Source organism: Rhamphochromis longiceps, linkage group LG12 (genome assembly GCF_057381845.1).
Source record: "Rhamphochromis longiceps isolate RC_006_pf linkage group LG12, R_longiceps_female_GT1.1, whole genome shotgun sequence".
NCBI lineage: Eukaryota > Metazoa > Chordata > Actinopteri > Cichliformes > Cichlidae > Rhamphochromis > Rhamphochromis longiceps.
Window position 1 is genome coordinate 1,432,092 of NC_140568.1, and position 15,712 is coordinate 1,447,803.

The 15,712-nt window shown below is 40.7% G+C and overlaps 1 protein-coding gene across 4 annotated transcripts in view; it reads left to right on the plus strand.

Annotated features, from left to right (window-relative positions):
• apba1a (amyloid beta (A4) precursor protein-binding, family A, member 1a) overlaps positions 1-15,712 on the plus strand; it is a 220,984-nt gene that overhangs the window by 171,750 nt on the left and 33,522 nt on the right. For 2 of the 4 annotated variants that reach the window (XM_085424279.1, XM_085424282.1), the window contains exons 2-3: positions 3,199-3,351; positions 6,871-8,487. In XM_085424279.1, the coding sequence (XP_085280405.1) occupies positions 6,949-8,487 (1,539 nt within the window). In that variant the 5' untranslated portion in view covers positions 3,199-3,351; positions 6,871-6,948. Of the gene's footprint in view, positions 1-3,184; positions 3,710-6,870; positions 8,488-15,712 lie in introns of those variants that run through there. The other 2 variants (XM_085424281.1, XM_085424280.1) reach the window with 2 other exon arrangements.

Genomic DNA, 15,712 nt, shown 5'->3' on the forward strand with positions numbered 1-15,712 from the left:
TTCCTTGGATTCGTGTTTGGGGTGCATGCTTTAAAAGTCTCACACATATTCATCACACTGGGATTGATTTAGCCTGAGCGGGAACACATACAGACTTCACTGCCTGTGTGAACTTTCCTAAATGTATTTCAGTCATTGACAGGACAGGACCACAGACTGTCACATCACAAACTCCTAGCTGGTGATGTGGTACCAACAGATTCAACTTTCAGGAAGCAGCTTGGATAGTGGAACCTGAGAACGCTCAAAACTGGCATCGCTGTGCTACAGGAGCCAGTCCCTGCAGCTAAACAATGGAGTTTACCACACCTGACAACATCGTACGCATCGCTTGTGCAGTGACTAAGTTTGTAACAACATAATATTTCAGATGCATTTTATCTCTCAGATAATTGTGAAATCTAAAAATCTCAATGTATGTTCCTCAGTTTGGTGTTTAGCCCTGAACACAAGAATGTATTTTGTAATTCTTGTTATTTCAATAAAAACTATATTTTTGCTTCTTGGAGCTCCATTTATTTCATTACAACTGTGCAAAGTGTAAATAATATCACAGTAATATCTCTAAATGTAAATGGGATCCTCACCTCAATTAGCAGAAGTAAGAAGTCTAAAGTGTCCAAATCTGGTCATAGATGAGGAGTAGCCATCCTGATTTTATATAAAGTCCCATTTGAACCATTTGCAGAAACTAAAGATGAGGATGGATGGTATGCTCTAGTTTCTGGGGAAACTGAGGGAGGGGAAATGAGCTTTTTGGCTGTATGTGCCTCAGCAGGTAATGATTTCCGTTTTTACAGAAATATTTTTGATTTACTGGTTGGTTCAAGAGGTATTGTCGTTTGTGGAGGAGACTGGAACATACGGCTTAATCCCAGATTAGACTCCTTCACAGCAGTCCCTTCTCCCTCCTACATTAGAAACTCATGTCAGAATAAGTGAGTGAACCTCAGGAGAGATTTAGGGACCAGACTACACTCACACATGTGCTGCATTCCAGGACGGACTTTTTAATTTAAGAGAGACTGTCCCAGAAGACCAAACTGCCAAATAGGATGTATTGACTTATGTGATCGTGCACCTCTACTGTTACCGCTGCAAATGAATAACAATCTAAGAAATGGATTATGGAGGCTGAATACTGATGTTTAAAACAACCAACAATTTACAGGAAAAATGAAAGAAGAAGAAATCAACAGAATTATGGTGGAAAATGACAGAGGAGAGCTGGTCTGACTCAGGTCATGATTTTGTGTGTTGTCGTTGCTCGTCACACCTGAGGGTGGCGCTGTTTGCTCTCTGTTACTGTCTTCATTGGTTCAAGGTTCTTTATTATTTGTCACATGCATAGTTATACAAGTATAACACACAGTGAAATGTAGCCTGACACGCTCCTCGACATGTGCAAAAATGGGGGGGGGGGGGGGGGGGGGGGGGTGTAGAGGAAGAACATTATATATATATATATATAGTATATATGTAGTATATATGTAGTATATACATTGGGTGAATGTGCAGCAGTAGCAGCAAGCAGGTGAATTCTGTACATTAATATGAATAGATTGTCTATTGTGTTTATAATCACAGAATTTCATCAGGGATTATTAAAGTATCCTGATTCAGATAATTCCCTTTTTTAAATTTAAGACATTGCCTATTTGCGAATTTGTTTGGAAAATGGTCACAGAATGAGTGGACGTTAACCATGAGATTTATTTTAGTGTTTCATTTGTTCCTGAGCAAACTGATTTAGCTGACATTCATCTACAGCTCATAACTGGATAGTTTGATTTCACTTTGTGTTACTGAAGAGCTTCCTATGTGTGGAAATGAATCTTTCACTCATGTTTGTGCTCTAATGTAGAAATGAGCTATACTTGTTTATACAACTTATTTTGAATTAAAATTAACATTAAAATGTTTTAATACACAAAGAAAGTGTGAGTATTTTCACTGAGAGGAGCAACAAGCTGTTAGAAGCTCGTTAGACACTGAAACAAATCATACCTCTCTAACAATATCAACTAATAACAGTAATGAACAGGACTAAAGGCAGAGAGGTGATACAATAATAATAAATTCATATAGTTTATATGGCACATGCACACGTGTTAATAAAATGTTAAGATAAGATAAGATAAGATAGAACTTTATTAATCCCTCGGGTGGGTTCCTCTGGGAAATTCGACTTCCAAAAAGCACAGCAACGACCGAAGTTACAGTTACAGAATTGTTATATATATATATATATATACACATATATAAATACAGAGACAAATATAAATAAAATATACAAAGGGGATAAATAGAATAAATAGGAATAAAAAATAAAAAATAAAAATACAAGTGAAGTTAGTCAGTTCAAATCATTATTTAATATTTATTTCATTTAAGTAGTTTGTTGTCTTTTTGGTTTTGAACTCATCGTGCAGGCGCAGACAGGCCTGCTCGCCTCTCCTTATAAACAGAAGCTGTCTCTACCTTCACCCACACCTCTGCTGTCTCACCTGGGCACACACAGCTTCACAAACAGCTCAAAGCTCATTTGCATCTATAGTCTGTTGGTAAAGGTTCACAAAAATGTCACAAAGTATATCAGCAAACATAAACACCCATCAGCACCTAAGAAGAAGCAAACATCAATGTTACGAAGTCTGTCGGTCTTACAGTTGTAGTGTTACAGCTGAGTCACAGAGAACACACAGAAGTGACAAAGAGGCGCAGCTTCTTTGATTAAATATATATATTAAATATTATATATTATAATATTATTATAATATGTGTATAATAATATATATTATAATAATATTATAATATATATATTATGTATATATATATATATATATATATATATATATATATATATATATATATATATATATATATATATATACATAATATATATACATAATATATATATTATAATATTATAATATATATATATATATATATATATTATAATATAATATATATATATATATATATATATATATTATAATATATTATATTTATATTTATTATATTATAATATATATATTTATATTTATTATAATATTTATTATAATATATTATGTATATATTTATATATTTTTCATATATACATTTTATATTGACCGGTGTGACTATATGAAGCTTTTTCACCCAGACATTGTTCTCTTTTAAAAACGCATAAACTTCGTTATTTGTTGTGCTTTATAGTAACGTGACGGTGGCGGTGAGCGGAAGGAGGTGCTGAACGGCTGCGGAGCACGCGCGCGCACACACGCACGCACCGCTACAGGGAAGATGGAGGACGATGTGGCCGCAGCGCAGAGGACCTGCATCCTTTAGCAACATCACTCCTGTGAGCAGGTTCGTGTTCAGGACCGGGCTGTTCGCTGTAGGCCTGACCCACCGGGATGCGGACAAAGCAAACGTCTCCGGGCTGGGCTGTTGTTCTCATCATCATCATCATCATCATCATTATTGTTGTTGTTATTGTTGTTCTGTGGAGCTTCGCTACGCGGTCTGTTCACTGAGGAGTGGTTCGACGGAAAACTGCGCTCCGTAGATGAAACGTCAAACCAGGATTCAGAGTGAAGGAAAATGGCAGTGTCTTTGTGAGGCTGTGTCGGACCCACGCAGAGCGGACATGAATAAATCGGCACATAGAGGCCCTGTTGTCTCCAGGTGCAGAGCCACGGCGGGGCTAACCAGTCCATCCAGCTCGGTGCGACGGGTAGATGGTTCTCGAGGTTTCTTATTGCGTGCTTCATTCAAAGCAGGACTTCAGCTGAGCTTTTGTAAAAGCAGAAGCTGAAATCAAACAGATGTTTTGCTGATGTAGTTGTTGACAGGAAAGCTGCTGGTTGTGCAGAAAATTCAGAAAACCTGGATGAAATTGGAAAATGTGGGTAGTTTTGCTTCATTCCTGGTGAAGGTGACTTCTACCAAACATAGGAACGACTACTGTAGTGTTTTAGACAAAGATAAAGTGATGCTGGAAACATTAAAGTACAATAGTCCCACACATGGAGCCACGTGTGCGTGGCTGTCTGTGCGTGAGGAGGAAATCTGAGGCCAGCTCCGGGTGGCTCATGTTCCCAAACACAAATCTCATAACAAATAAGACACAGTGTCAAATCTTTATGTAAGAAAAAAGTGCCCACAGGACTGCACCGCTGAGATCAATGCTTCTAATCCTGTAACAGTGCGTACAGGCGCTTGTAGTTTGAAGTGTTTTCTGTGTCATTTTGTCAGTCGCTCACATTGCTGAGGAGGGATTTCAGCTTACTCTTTTTCACACTGTTGTTTCAGTTTGTTGAGCTTTGCAGTCATTTGTTTATGCACACATGGCATTGATCTGAAATCTGGACGTAGGCCTGTTGCAACACTTGATTCTTTTTCTTTTCAGATATTCTGTTGCAGATTTTGCTGGTGTCTCAGCGTCTTTGGCCCAAACTTTAGCTGCTGAATAGACGATCTCTTATCTGATCATACTTTGGTATTCAGTGAGTGAATCATATTCAATCATCACCCCTCCTCCTCCGTGCTCGACAGCTGCTATGAGGTTTTTGTAGCTGTTTTTTGGTTTGTCCAGATACAACTTTGCACACCTAAACCTGCCATGTTCTTAGAGAGGAAAAGCTTTGCCATGGCAACCGTTCCAAATAAGACAGACAAGTTCAGTCTTTGTGATCGTACTGTGGTGAACTTTAGCATTTAACATGCTAACAGAGGTCTCTTTATACTTTATCTAAGTATCTTTGAAAACACATTTTTAAAATGTAGATCATCGTCCTTAAAGAACAGAGGAAAAGGCTCACAGAGGCCACTGTACATCTTTAAAATACAAACACTGCTGATTATTAGATCTGCCATAAATGTAATCAGAAAATAAACATACAGTATCTGTGTTTGTCCACCCGAGTTATACGTGTTCGTTTCAGCGTTCATGAAGACAAGAAATTAAAAACTAATATTTAACATAAGCAACGTAACAAGCAGACCAAATGTATAATGAAACCTCTACAGAGCTCATTAAGTCCTGTGTATATGTGTTTTTATAGCTGGGTTACCAGAAGGGTGAGCCAAGAGGGGGATGGAAAAGAAATGAATAAATAAATAGTAAATAAAATGGAAATTTTCCCATTACAGGAATCTGGAACTAACCATCCACGAGTATGGGGCTGGGGCAATGCTGGGATGCCAGCAGTGTTATCGTGAGAAACCATTTCCAGATCTTTTTTAATCCATTTCCAACAGTATAGTGGTTTCTTGGGGTTGTTCCAGACAGGAGTGCATATGAAAGCTACTGAAGGAGTGTTGGTGAAATTTCCACCCGGCTGTGGATCATCTTGTTAATGATTTCAAACAAGGATGCTGTTTGATGGCCTGAGCAGGAATGCTGAAACTGAAAAGTCTTTACAAACTCTAAGAATGTATTTTTGCTTCTGTATAGTTTTATTCATGCGTTCCTTTTTTAAAATATTGGGATTTTGACTACATGGACACTGGTAAGTGCGTACACTGTGGAAGTTACTCATTTATACTTTTAAGTAATGATGTTCAGTTCGGCCAGGCTTATGTCTCAGTGGGTAACGTGACAGGTAGTCACAGTATTACAATTTCAAACTTAGGAAAATACTCTTTAAAAGAGTTTTCGTTACCATGGGGAAGATTTAGAGTGGCTTCTCTTATATTTAAAATAACCACACTGTGGAGGGACAAGCGTCTGTTTTTATGCGTACTTTCGTTACCAACAACGACGGTAAAACCATCGTGTGGCTCCACCCTCCGCTTGTTTATTTTCCTCGTAAACTTTCACAATAAAGCTCAAGATCCCATTGAGACTTTTCAAAATAAACGGAAATGATCGACATTATTCTGTAACATCAAATTTCTGAATATGCATCAAACAGATGACCTCCAATAAAAACACGAGGTAAATGGCACTCACAGACGACTCCCAGCTGAAAACACTTCACATAAGTCGAGTTGCCTGAGATTCACTGAATTTACAGAAAATAAACTATTTTGAGATTTATATCGTTATGGGGATTAGAAATGTCATATATGAGATTGTGGTCATATCGCACAGGCCTACCAGTGGCTACAGAACTTCTTGTGCTTTTCTGTTTGTGGTGTTGGATTCTTTTCAGCATACTTTGGGCTCCGTGACAAGATTACCAGAGGAAAAGAGGGGGGAGGGGCTTCCTCGTACCACGTCATTGTTGTAGAAAAGATGTTCACTCACTTTGGCTCTGATATTTCTGAAACAAAGGTTTAAAAGATACCGAGCTGTGGTAGGACATACAATGTGCTTTTACTCACGTCGCACCTTTTTAGTTTAAGTGGCTTAATTATATTTATATTATGTAATTATTATAATTTTATATAATTAGAGATTGTTTTTATTCTATTGGATTTTAAGGCTCTTTGATGAAAGTGGTATTGATAGAACACATGCTTACTGTTACAGGAGAACATTTTGACAGCTAATATTTGCAGCATAGCTCCTTTTAGTTCCTTCAAACTGTTTCAGGTACTTGGGCAGAAACAGCCAAAGCAAAGAGTCCCAAACAGACTAAGGTATGGTTACCTGTTAGATGGGGCGCTATTCAATCCTTCTCTTTCAGAGATAAGCAGATACCCACACAGAGTATTGGTCTGTACAGATTCAAGAGAGAAAAGTGAAAACTGAAGTTTTAACACGTGTTGGCTTAATAAAAGTGTGAATCTTTAGCTTGTCAGTTACTGTTTTTGCCTGTTAACCATGCAAGTCCTCGCCGTATCACTTCCAGCGAGAACGTAGGAGCAGACACATATTTCGCTCATGTTGTTACATTTTTGTTTACTCACATTTTCTTTCTTTCTGTTTACCCATTGCAGTCGTTTCCAGCAGCCTTCGCTCTGTTGATGATGGATTCCTAAGCCGTTCTCTGACACCACTTTACCAACCCGACAGCCATGAACCCCCAAAAGACAGAGTTTGTTCAGGACGTTATGGAGGCGATGGATGGTCCTTCTCGCCATCAACACCACCCCAGCCTGTCCCATAACCACAGCAACCAGGACAAGCGCTACAGATGCTGTGAGACTTCAGCTGGTGTCACAACAGAAATGGCCAGTGGTGCAAATGCTGAAAGCCGAGTTGGGATGCTACAGCACCACAAGCCACAGGAGGAGCAAGACGCGGAGCTGCAACATGGAGATCAGTCTTCTAAGCCCCACGAGATCCAGCCCATTCCCCGACCTGCTGTGACACGTTACCGCAGACAGGGCGACAGTGAGGCCCGGCTCAGAACTCAACAACAGAGGAACAGGATGAAGCAGCAGAGGGAGGCGGAGAGAGCGCAACAGGAAAGGGAGCAGCACGCTAAGATGACCAAGGAAGCTGAAGGTGAGAGGGAGGATTCTATGCTGGCCCGCTCAGCAAGTACTGAGAGCGGCTTTCACACCCATACTGACCGTGCAGAGGGAGACGATATCCCAGTGATGATGTCTCTGGAGCCTGAGGCCCAGCGAGAGTCCGAGGATGATGCAAACAGCTACAGCCTCCCGCTGCGGCCCGAGGCAGAAGAGTACACTGAAAGTGCAGAGGCTGAACAGCAGCATCTCCATTCACATCCTAACTATGCTCTTCAGTTCCTGATGCTGCCGCGTGAATCCTTACTTAATATCCAGAATTCCCAAAGAGAAGATAAAGCAGAGGAGACACTGAATGGTGGCTACTCTAACTGTGTCTACACCCAATCCTACAGCCAATCGGGGGCGAGAACCTGTGTCTCATCCAGTCAGGACTTGGAAAGTTTAGATGCTGGACTTGAAGCGTACTCTGAGCCATATGACACGTATTCGCTCTCTGAGCATGTGTATGAGGAAATATGTGACGCTCCAACCTCAGTGTCAACTTCTGCAAGTGTGGCAAACGATAGAGAGTCTCGACAGCAGGCGGCGACCGGCTTGCAGCTGTTGCAGAGCGGGGCGGGAAAAGGCGATTACCATCAGCAGGAGGCCGTGGGCTCCCGTCTGCGGCACTACGATGAACGTTCAGATGGTGAGTCGGACAGTCCAGAAAAGGAGGCAGAGTTTGCTCCGTATCCTCGTGTCGACAGCTGCGACCAAGAAGATGATACTGATAACAGTGTTAACGGGGCTAAAAAAGGCTCACAAAGCTTTGATCCTGCTGCAAAAGATTCCACAGACAAAGAAGAAAAACGCCAACCGGACAAATTCTCTCACAAAAGCAACAAGACTGCCAGTCGAGGGAAGTCGGCCAAGCAGCAGGCTGAGACTCCTGTGAAGGAGCCAGTGAGGAACAGTGTGGAGAAGAGGGATGCTATATCTTTAGCCATCAAAGACATTAAGGAGGCCATAGAGGAGGTGAAGAATAGAACAGTCAGATCTCCTTACACACCTGATGAGCCAAAGGAACCCGTTTGGGTAATGAGGCAGGACTTAAGCCCCACTGCTGAATGTGACCTGCCGACATCACTCGGGGCCGATGTAAGTACAAAAGCTCTGACTGTTATTCATCAAGTTATATATTGTCCAGTATTAACTGTTCTTTGGATGTGAATGAAACTCGAGCATCAGGAACAAACAGAGTTGATTTGCCTTTTACGTTCAACATGTCCAATCTCACTTTCTTTGACCAATCCTTGCTGATGAGATGACAATGTGCCGATCAGTGGTGCGTTTGGGTAGTCCGGGTCTCTCACTGAGCGTGCTCCTGTGACCGGCCAGCACGTCATGGAGTGGGTGGGAGGTGTTGTCCAGCATCGTCCTTATGTTGGACAACACGCGCCTCTGTGGCACCACCCTAAAGACGTCCATCCCCATAACATTACTGGCTGTGGCCATTTGCGAGCCTCAACCTGCTGCCCCAGCATGTAACCGCATCGAGGAAACTAATGCACAAAACGATGATAAAATTTAATTCAGTTTTATTTATACAGCACCAAATCACAACAACAGTCGCCTCAAGGCGCTTTATATTGTAATGTAGACCTTACAATAATGCAACAGTCATATGACCCCCTATGAGCAGCACTTTGGCGACAGTGGGAAGGAGAAACTCCCTTTTAACAGGAAGAAACCTCCAGCAGGCTCAGGGAGGGGCGGGGCCATCTGCTGACAATTTTATCAAAGAATAAAAACAAGATGAAAAAATATTCTGGAGAGACGAGATCCAATCAAAACGAATTAAGTTGTGTAGAAAAGTGGTAGAAAGCTGCATCCCATTCTCCCTGTTCCCTCCCCGGGGGAGCGCCGTAGACACGGGGACACATTCCACATTTGAAGGGAAACCAGAAGCTTTTTAAATGAGCAAAACTCACCAGTAAAATCACAGCAAGCCTTAAACTTCATGTTTTAGTCAAGCTTCAGTTTTATTCACAGCACGAGTTACCTGGAGGTGCTTTAGATTTAGTCTTCTACACTCTGATGATCATTTAAATGTTCAAATTATGACTCTGAATCACAACTTTGGCTAATAAACATGAAATGATGTAAACAGTTTTATGGTTAAATCTTTATAGTCAATGACATAAACACAAAAGCTATGATATAAAACATGTGTGCATGGCTCTAACGGGTGAGAATAGGGCAGAGTCCCTGTTTTAGATGTGTCATTGCATAATGACTTTTATGCTAAGGTGAAAATATTCTGAAAGTGTCAGCTGCTGATTGAAATGAATTGAACGGCCACATGTTTAGTTTGGAGCAAATAAGCCCCACGAGCTCCAAAGATAGAAGCAATGATTTTGTGAGCTTTAAACAATTTGTAATCAAATGTTGGTGATGGTGGACGAGCGCTCCAGTACTGAGGGAATTGTTTCCCTGTCGGACATCCTTCAGGCACTGGTGCTCAGTCAGTCAGTAAGGAGGAGGTGGGTGTAGGGCTGAGTGGAGCCAGGCTGAAGGCCCCAGAAACCCCTGAAACACCAATAAAGAGCTAGACTGCTGAGTGGACTCCTGCACTGAAGAGTGAGGCTTGTTCCTGAATTTCTTCTTTGTTTATTAACACTGATCAGCTGCAACATTAACTCCACTCATTTGGGAAGTAAATAGTGAGTGCAGTGTGTTGTACTAGATTCTGTTAAAACGAGAAATCATCACAGATAAAGTGTTTGGACTTTTTTGCACGTTATCGCTGTGCAGGGTGTAATTCAGAGAAGCTTGAGAAACGTGTGGTCATCGTGCCGTGCATGCCTGTCCTTTAATCAGACCGTGCAGTGCAGGCTTGGGTAGTGTTGAGACTGGTTCACAGCTGCAGGAAAAAAGTGCCAAAGATGCTCAGTGAGTCGTGTTAAGATGACTGGTGGCTATAGCCATCTAACAACCACCCCACACTTAACTGCAGACCAGCCAAAGGTCCTCAGGAACAGTTCGGTAAACAGCTTCCAAACTTCCCAGATCCCAGTCTACTCAGTGACCCAGTCCACCAGGGCTCTGCCCTCATTGTATGATGCCAGATAGAACAGGACACCCAAGGGTGCTGTCTCCATTCTGCAGTGCACTGCAGCTGTTTTGGTTGTGTGACAGAGACCTGCTGACAGCATTGGGTCGGTGGTTCTTGTGTTGCGGTTGATTCCAGTTAACGCAGGTAAACCTTATTACGTCTCTCTCTGTGGAAAGTGTGGAAAGGTCCACAGAAAGAGACGGTAATAAGGTTTATCTGCGTTCTAGTTGGTTTGGCTTGAGTTTCAGGTCGTGCAGTTACAATCATGCTGCTGTCGTCACACGTTTGATGCCAGCGTTAAGGGATGCAAATCACTCTGTTTGGTAGCAAAACTAGACATCACCCGATGCCGTTAAAGAACGCGATGGCCAGTGCCGATGTAGACTCAGTGTCCGATGTTTACTGGGGCCTTTATTTTCATGTACTGTACCGGGTCAACGTGTACTGCAAATGTGCAGGCAAGAGAAACTACACTGTTTTTACTGTTTCTATTTGTCTGGCTGCAGAAAAATAAAGAGACACTGAAGCAGTTTTACATAGAAAAACAGGAAGTCCAAAGGAAGAAGGAGGTGAGGGCAGCAGTGAGGAGGGTGATGGCTCAGGGATTCCCATGATGCATTGTTTCTCCTTCTGTCCCCTTTTTCACTCACCACGTGTTCATACATCAATCTGCATTTAATTCTGAGTTATTATTAATCTCTGGCTCTCGTCCACAGCATGTCTTTAGTCCCGTCTCCCTCCCCTCAGCCTGGTTCTGCTGGAGGTTTCTTCCTGTTCAAAGGGAGTTTTTCATTCCCACTTTTGCCAAAGGGCTTGATCTTTATTACTGTAGGGTCTTTACCTTACAACATCAAAGGCTTAGAGGTGACTGTTGTCATTTGGTGCTACATAAAGAAAATCAAATTGAATTGAGTTAGTGAGGCGGTGGGCCCGAGTGTGAGTCCAGGACCAAGTGTGTCCAAATGAATTAAAGAACTCATTCATTCATTACAAATTGGAAATATCCCATTTATTTAATATTTATTAATTTATTAATTTATTTATTAATTTATTAATAATTATTTAATATCATTTAATAATGACATGTATATTAAATAGAAATTAATTTGATTTGATTTGATCCTTTTAATAAATTGTGTATTTAGTTCCAATTTCCGTAATTATTTCATGGTTCCTGTGTTCGTGTCATCCTCACCCATCAAACACTGACGGAGTCAAAACCTTTTCTTTGTTTTGTTTTTTACCCAAACTGTAAGTCACGTCTTCAAATACCACGGTTTCTTTGAATACACTTTTTAAATATTCAGTTTGGTGTAATCTTCAAATATCTGGTTGATCTGGAGCCCGTTTGCCAAAGTGTGCCTGTGTTTTTGGAGATGTCCGTTCCCACTAGTGTAACAGCCGCCTTACTGCTGACCCTCACCACTTAAACCAGAGACATGTGACCTAGTGTGTTGTTGCTGTTCGTAGATATACAAAAGACTGATGTGTGTCCTGCCCAGATATAATGAAAAAGATCTATTTTTTAAAAATATATTTATTTATTCCTCTGTTTTCTAAACATGAGCTCTCTGTTATAAATTTCTAATAAGTCTATTAGAATAAAATCAGATTAACTTTTGATTTGTGTGTGTGTGTGTGTGTGTGTATACACGCATAATCTTGTTATTAACAGAGATGATGTTGGTGGTTTTAATCATGTAGTCGTCTCACTGTAAAGCTTAATTTTACAAGATGCTGTGTAAAATTAATTAATATGAATTAATATTAACTGACTTTGGTCCTGATAAAATATTATCAGATCTGGACAGGATCTGGTCAGCTGTGTACAAACACACTCTTGACTTCCGTGTGTGTGTTTTGCAGTATCCCAAACATTAGATACATACTGGTTCAGAGTGATGCTCGATAAACCAGTTCATGCGTCGGGTCTAAAATCTCCTGAAACCCTGCAGTTGATCTAAATGTGACAGCGCTGACACAGCGTCTGTAATAGTGCAAACAAAGACCACTTGGCAGCCGTCCTCCTCAGCCACGCTTTTATGGCAGAACAAATCAAACATGGGTCACAAGACTTTGGACTTTCATTGACTGAACCCGTGTTTTGATATCGTTTGTTTTTTTCACACGAGCACTTGTAGTTTTATGAAGAATTCGAGCACAGAGAATTTATACTTGTATAACTACGCATGTGACGAATAAAGAACCTTGAACCTTGAAATGACTCCCACATCTCAGAGGTGCAGGAGTGCCCATGTAGGGGGGGGGGGGGGGGGGGGGGGGGTCAGATCTGTGTGTGTCCTGTGTTCAACTGGAGAGAGAGAGTGATTTTAAGTTTTTGGTCATTATTATTCTATAAATGCATTGATTGCCAATATTTACATATGGCGTACTGACAGTACTCTGATCTTTTACAGCACTTAAAACTCCTCATGTTTTGGTAGATAAGCATCTGAGGTTGGTTAAATATCAGGCAGGAGAAAAAGGAAGAGGGTGGTGTAACAGAGCAGCATGCTAGGAAACAAGTGAGATGGAGGAAGAGGATCTGGAAGAAGAAGAAGAAGATGCAGCTGTATTGCTAATGGCGATGAATCCAAACAGGATTTTTATCCTACATAAAACTATCAGGTATAGTGATGGTGTTCTCTGCTTCTGCCATTCCTGTTGAAATGATTTATTTATCGTGGGTTAGAGTGAGAAAGGTAAGACTGGCTAAATAATTCAGTGTGGATTGAGTTGCAGCGTGACCACAGCTGTTTCCTATGTAGATAAAGTCAATGTTTGATCGCACTAATGTTTTAAATGTCACTTTTTCAAATATCCACAACAACAGTTATGTTGGAATACATTTTGGTGACTGGCACGAACACGATGTCCTTACTGATCCACGTAGATACACTCGCAGTGTTGATCCCATGGTGAATCCTGATATCCCGGTGAAACCCGAGCGCCTGTCGGGTCTGTCTGATAGAGCTGTGCATGTACCCACACGACGACACTCTACAGGCTCGTTCATCTGTGGAACTTCACCAGAATTAGTTCTTTTATTGAAAGTCATGGAAAATTTTTGGATGTATCAGGAAGAAAAGTTTGAGGAGGAACAAGCAAAGGAGAAACATCCAACTCTCCGACATGATCAGGATGAGGTATGTTTGGTGGAATAATCTAAGAGTATTTCTGATGGAAAGATTTGTGTTTTCTGCGAACACATGCAGGACGTGAGAGCATTAATGTTCGTTCTAACAGTGTTTTCCTCCAATACTTTCACAGGTATTGAGTGTTTAACAAAAATGTACTGATTCAAAATGTTAGTGAACACAGACCCAGCAAGCATCCTGCAAAAACTAAAAGAGGATTGAACACCAGATAAAGTTGTTTTAACAGTGTTCAGATTTAAAAGTCAAATCTTTGGAAGAAGAAAGACACAGATTTAAGATTTTTAGGCATCTGTAGGTGAATATTTCCTAAATGAAACTAATGTGCACTACTGTGAAAAGCATTTGTATCCTTCCTGATTTGTTACTTTTTTGCTTAATTGTATGATTTAAATGTTTCAAATCATCAAACAAATGTTAATATTAGTCAAAGTGGTGATTTATTCTGCTGATCAAACCTACCTGTGCCTGTGTGAAAAACAAATGTTCTAATACAAACCCAATGCCACCCCCTCCACAAATGCTTGTCTCACAAAAATACCTGAACATTTTGCCGAGAGAGATTTTGGTGATCCAGTTATTCTCAACAACCCTGCAGTGTGGCTGAATTTAAACTAATTTATGTTGCTAGGTTTAAGGGAATTCAACAGTTTTCCCTTAAAAAATAAAATCCTCATTTAAAAATTACATTTTGCATTTATTGTGTTATTTGTTTGATGATCTAAAGCTTGAAGTGTGACAAATATGCAAAAAATCATGAATGAGGCAAATCACTGTAGGTGTGAATAAACAAGAAGACTAAACAAATGAATCTGTTAAACTCAATAAGATATTGTGTGATTTTAAAACTAACTGAAATGTAAAAATATGCAGAAGTTACACAGAATAATCATTTTACATAATGTTGCGTTGCCACCGAGACGCCAGCATGACCAGCTCCACTGCCATGATAAATGCCGTAACTCCAATTCCCAGGTGCTGCCAGGCGGTGGTGCTGTTCTCAGCTGTCAGAGTTCTGTATAAATGCATATCATATCCAAATATACTGGAGTTTTAAGTTTGCGTTTGGTCCTGAATAAAGAAGACGGTGGTGAGTGAGTATTCGTTGTAACAGTTTCACTGTCACTGCTCACAGCGACATCTACAGTTTGCACTTCACTCCAGATCAGACCAGAAGTAATCAGTAATTAGTAACTGATTACTTTTTTCAAGTAACTTGACCAACACTGGGAATGATCACTCCATTCAGCCAGACTGAGTGTACGGGATCCATAGACCTGAGCTAGCGGACCAGCAGAAGATGAGCAGCCTATGGAAGGCAGTCCTGCTGTGGACTATGAATGCTGCTCTGTCCCAGAACTTTCTGGCCTTGACGAGGCAGCAACTGAAAACATTTAGTTAAAAGAAAAAACAGAAGCATTAAGATAAAAGATGCAGGAACTCAAAATTCAGTCGGATTTGCTGGATCCGATGATAGCGTTAGAGTCGACTCAGTGTCAGCCAGTACACCCGAGCTAGCGAGAGACGTTACACAGTTTAACCCAGCTCACCTGTAATATTACTCTGTGATGTGTGACCATCACTTTATGTCAGGGGTGTCAAACTCAAATACACAGTGGGCCAAAATTCAAAACTGGAACAAAGTCGCGGGCTAACGTTAATATTTATTGGAAAAAAAATCTTCCTCCAGATATAAGAATGAATCTTTTCTTATGGACTCAAACAAGTTTTGCTGAAAAACTGAATATGGAACAAGCAAAGCTTAATACTAAACAATATATATATTAGCTGTATAATACCAGTAGGCCAGCTCTGATAGTAATGTGGTATGGCTTCGCGGGCCAAATATAACTAGGCTGCGGGCCAAATTTGGCCCGCGGGCCAGAGTTTGACACCTATGGTTTATGTGTTTCGGGGGCAGTTTGAGCAGTCTCTCCACCACCTCGTTCACACATCAAGAAAAACTGCTGAGAAGGAACAAACTGTATCTGCTGTCCATGCAACACACATGGTTTGCAGCTTTTCTTACTGCATAATTATTATTTGTGCATTAACATTTTTGAAAAGAAACTACGTGTCAAAAGATATGAATTCTACATTCAACTTTTTACTG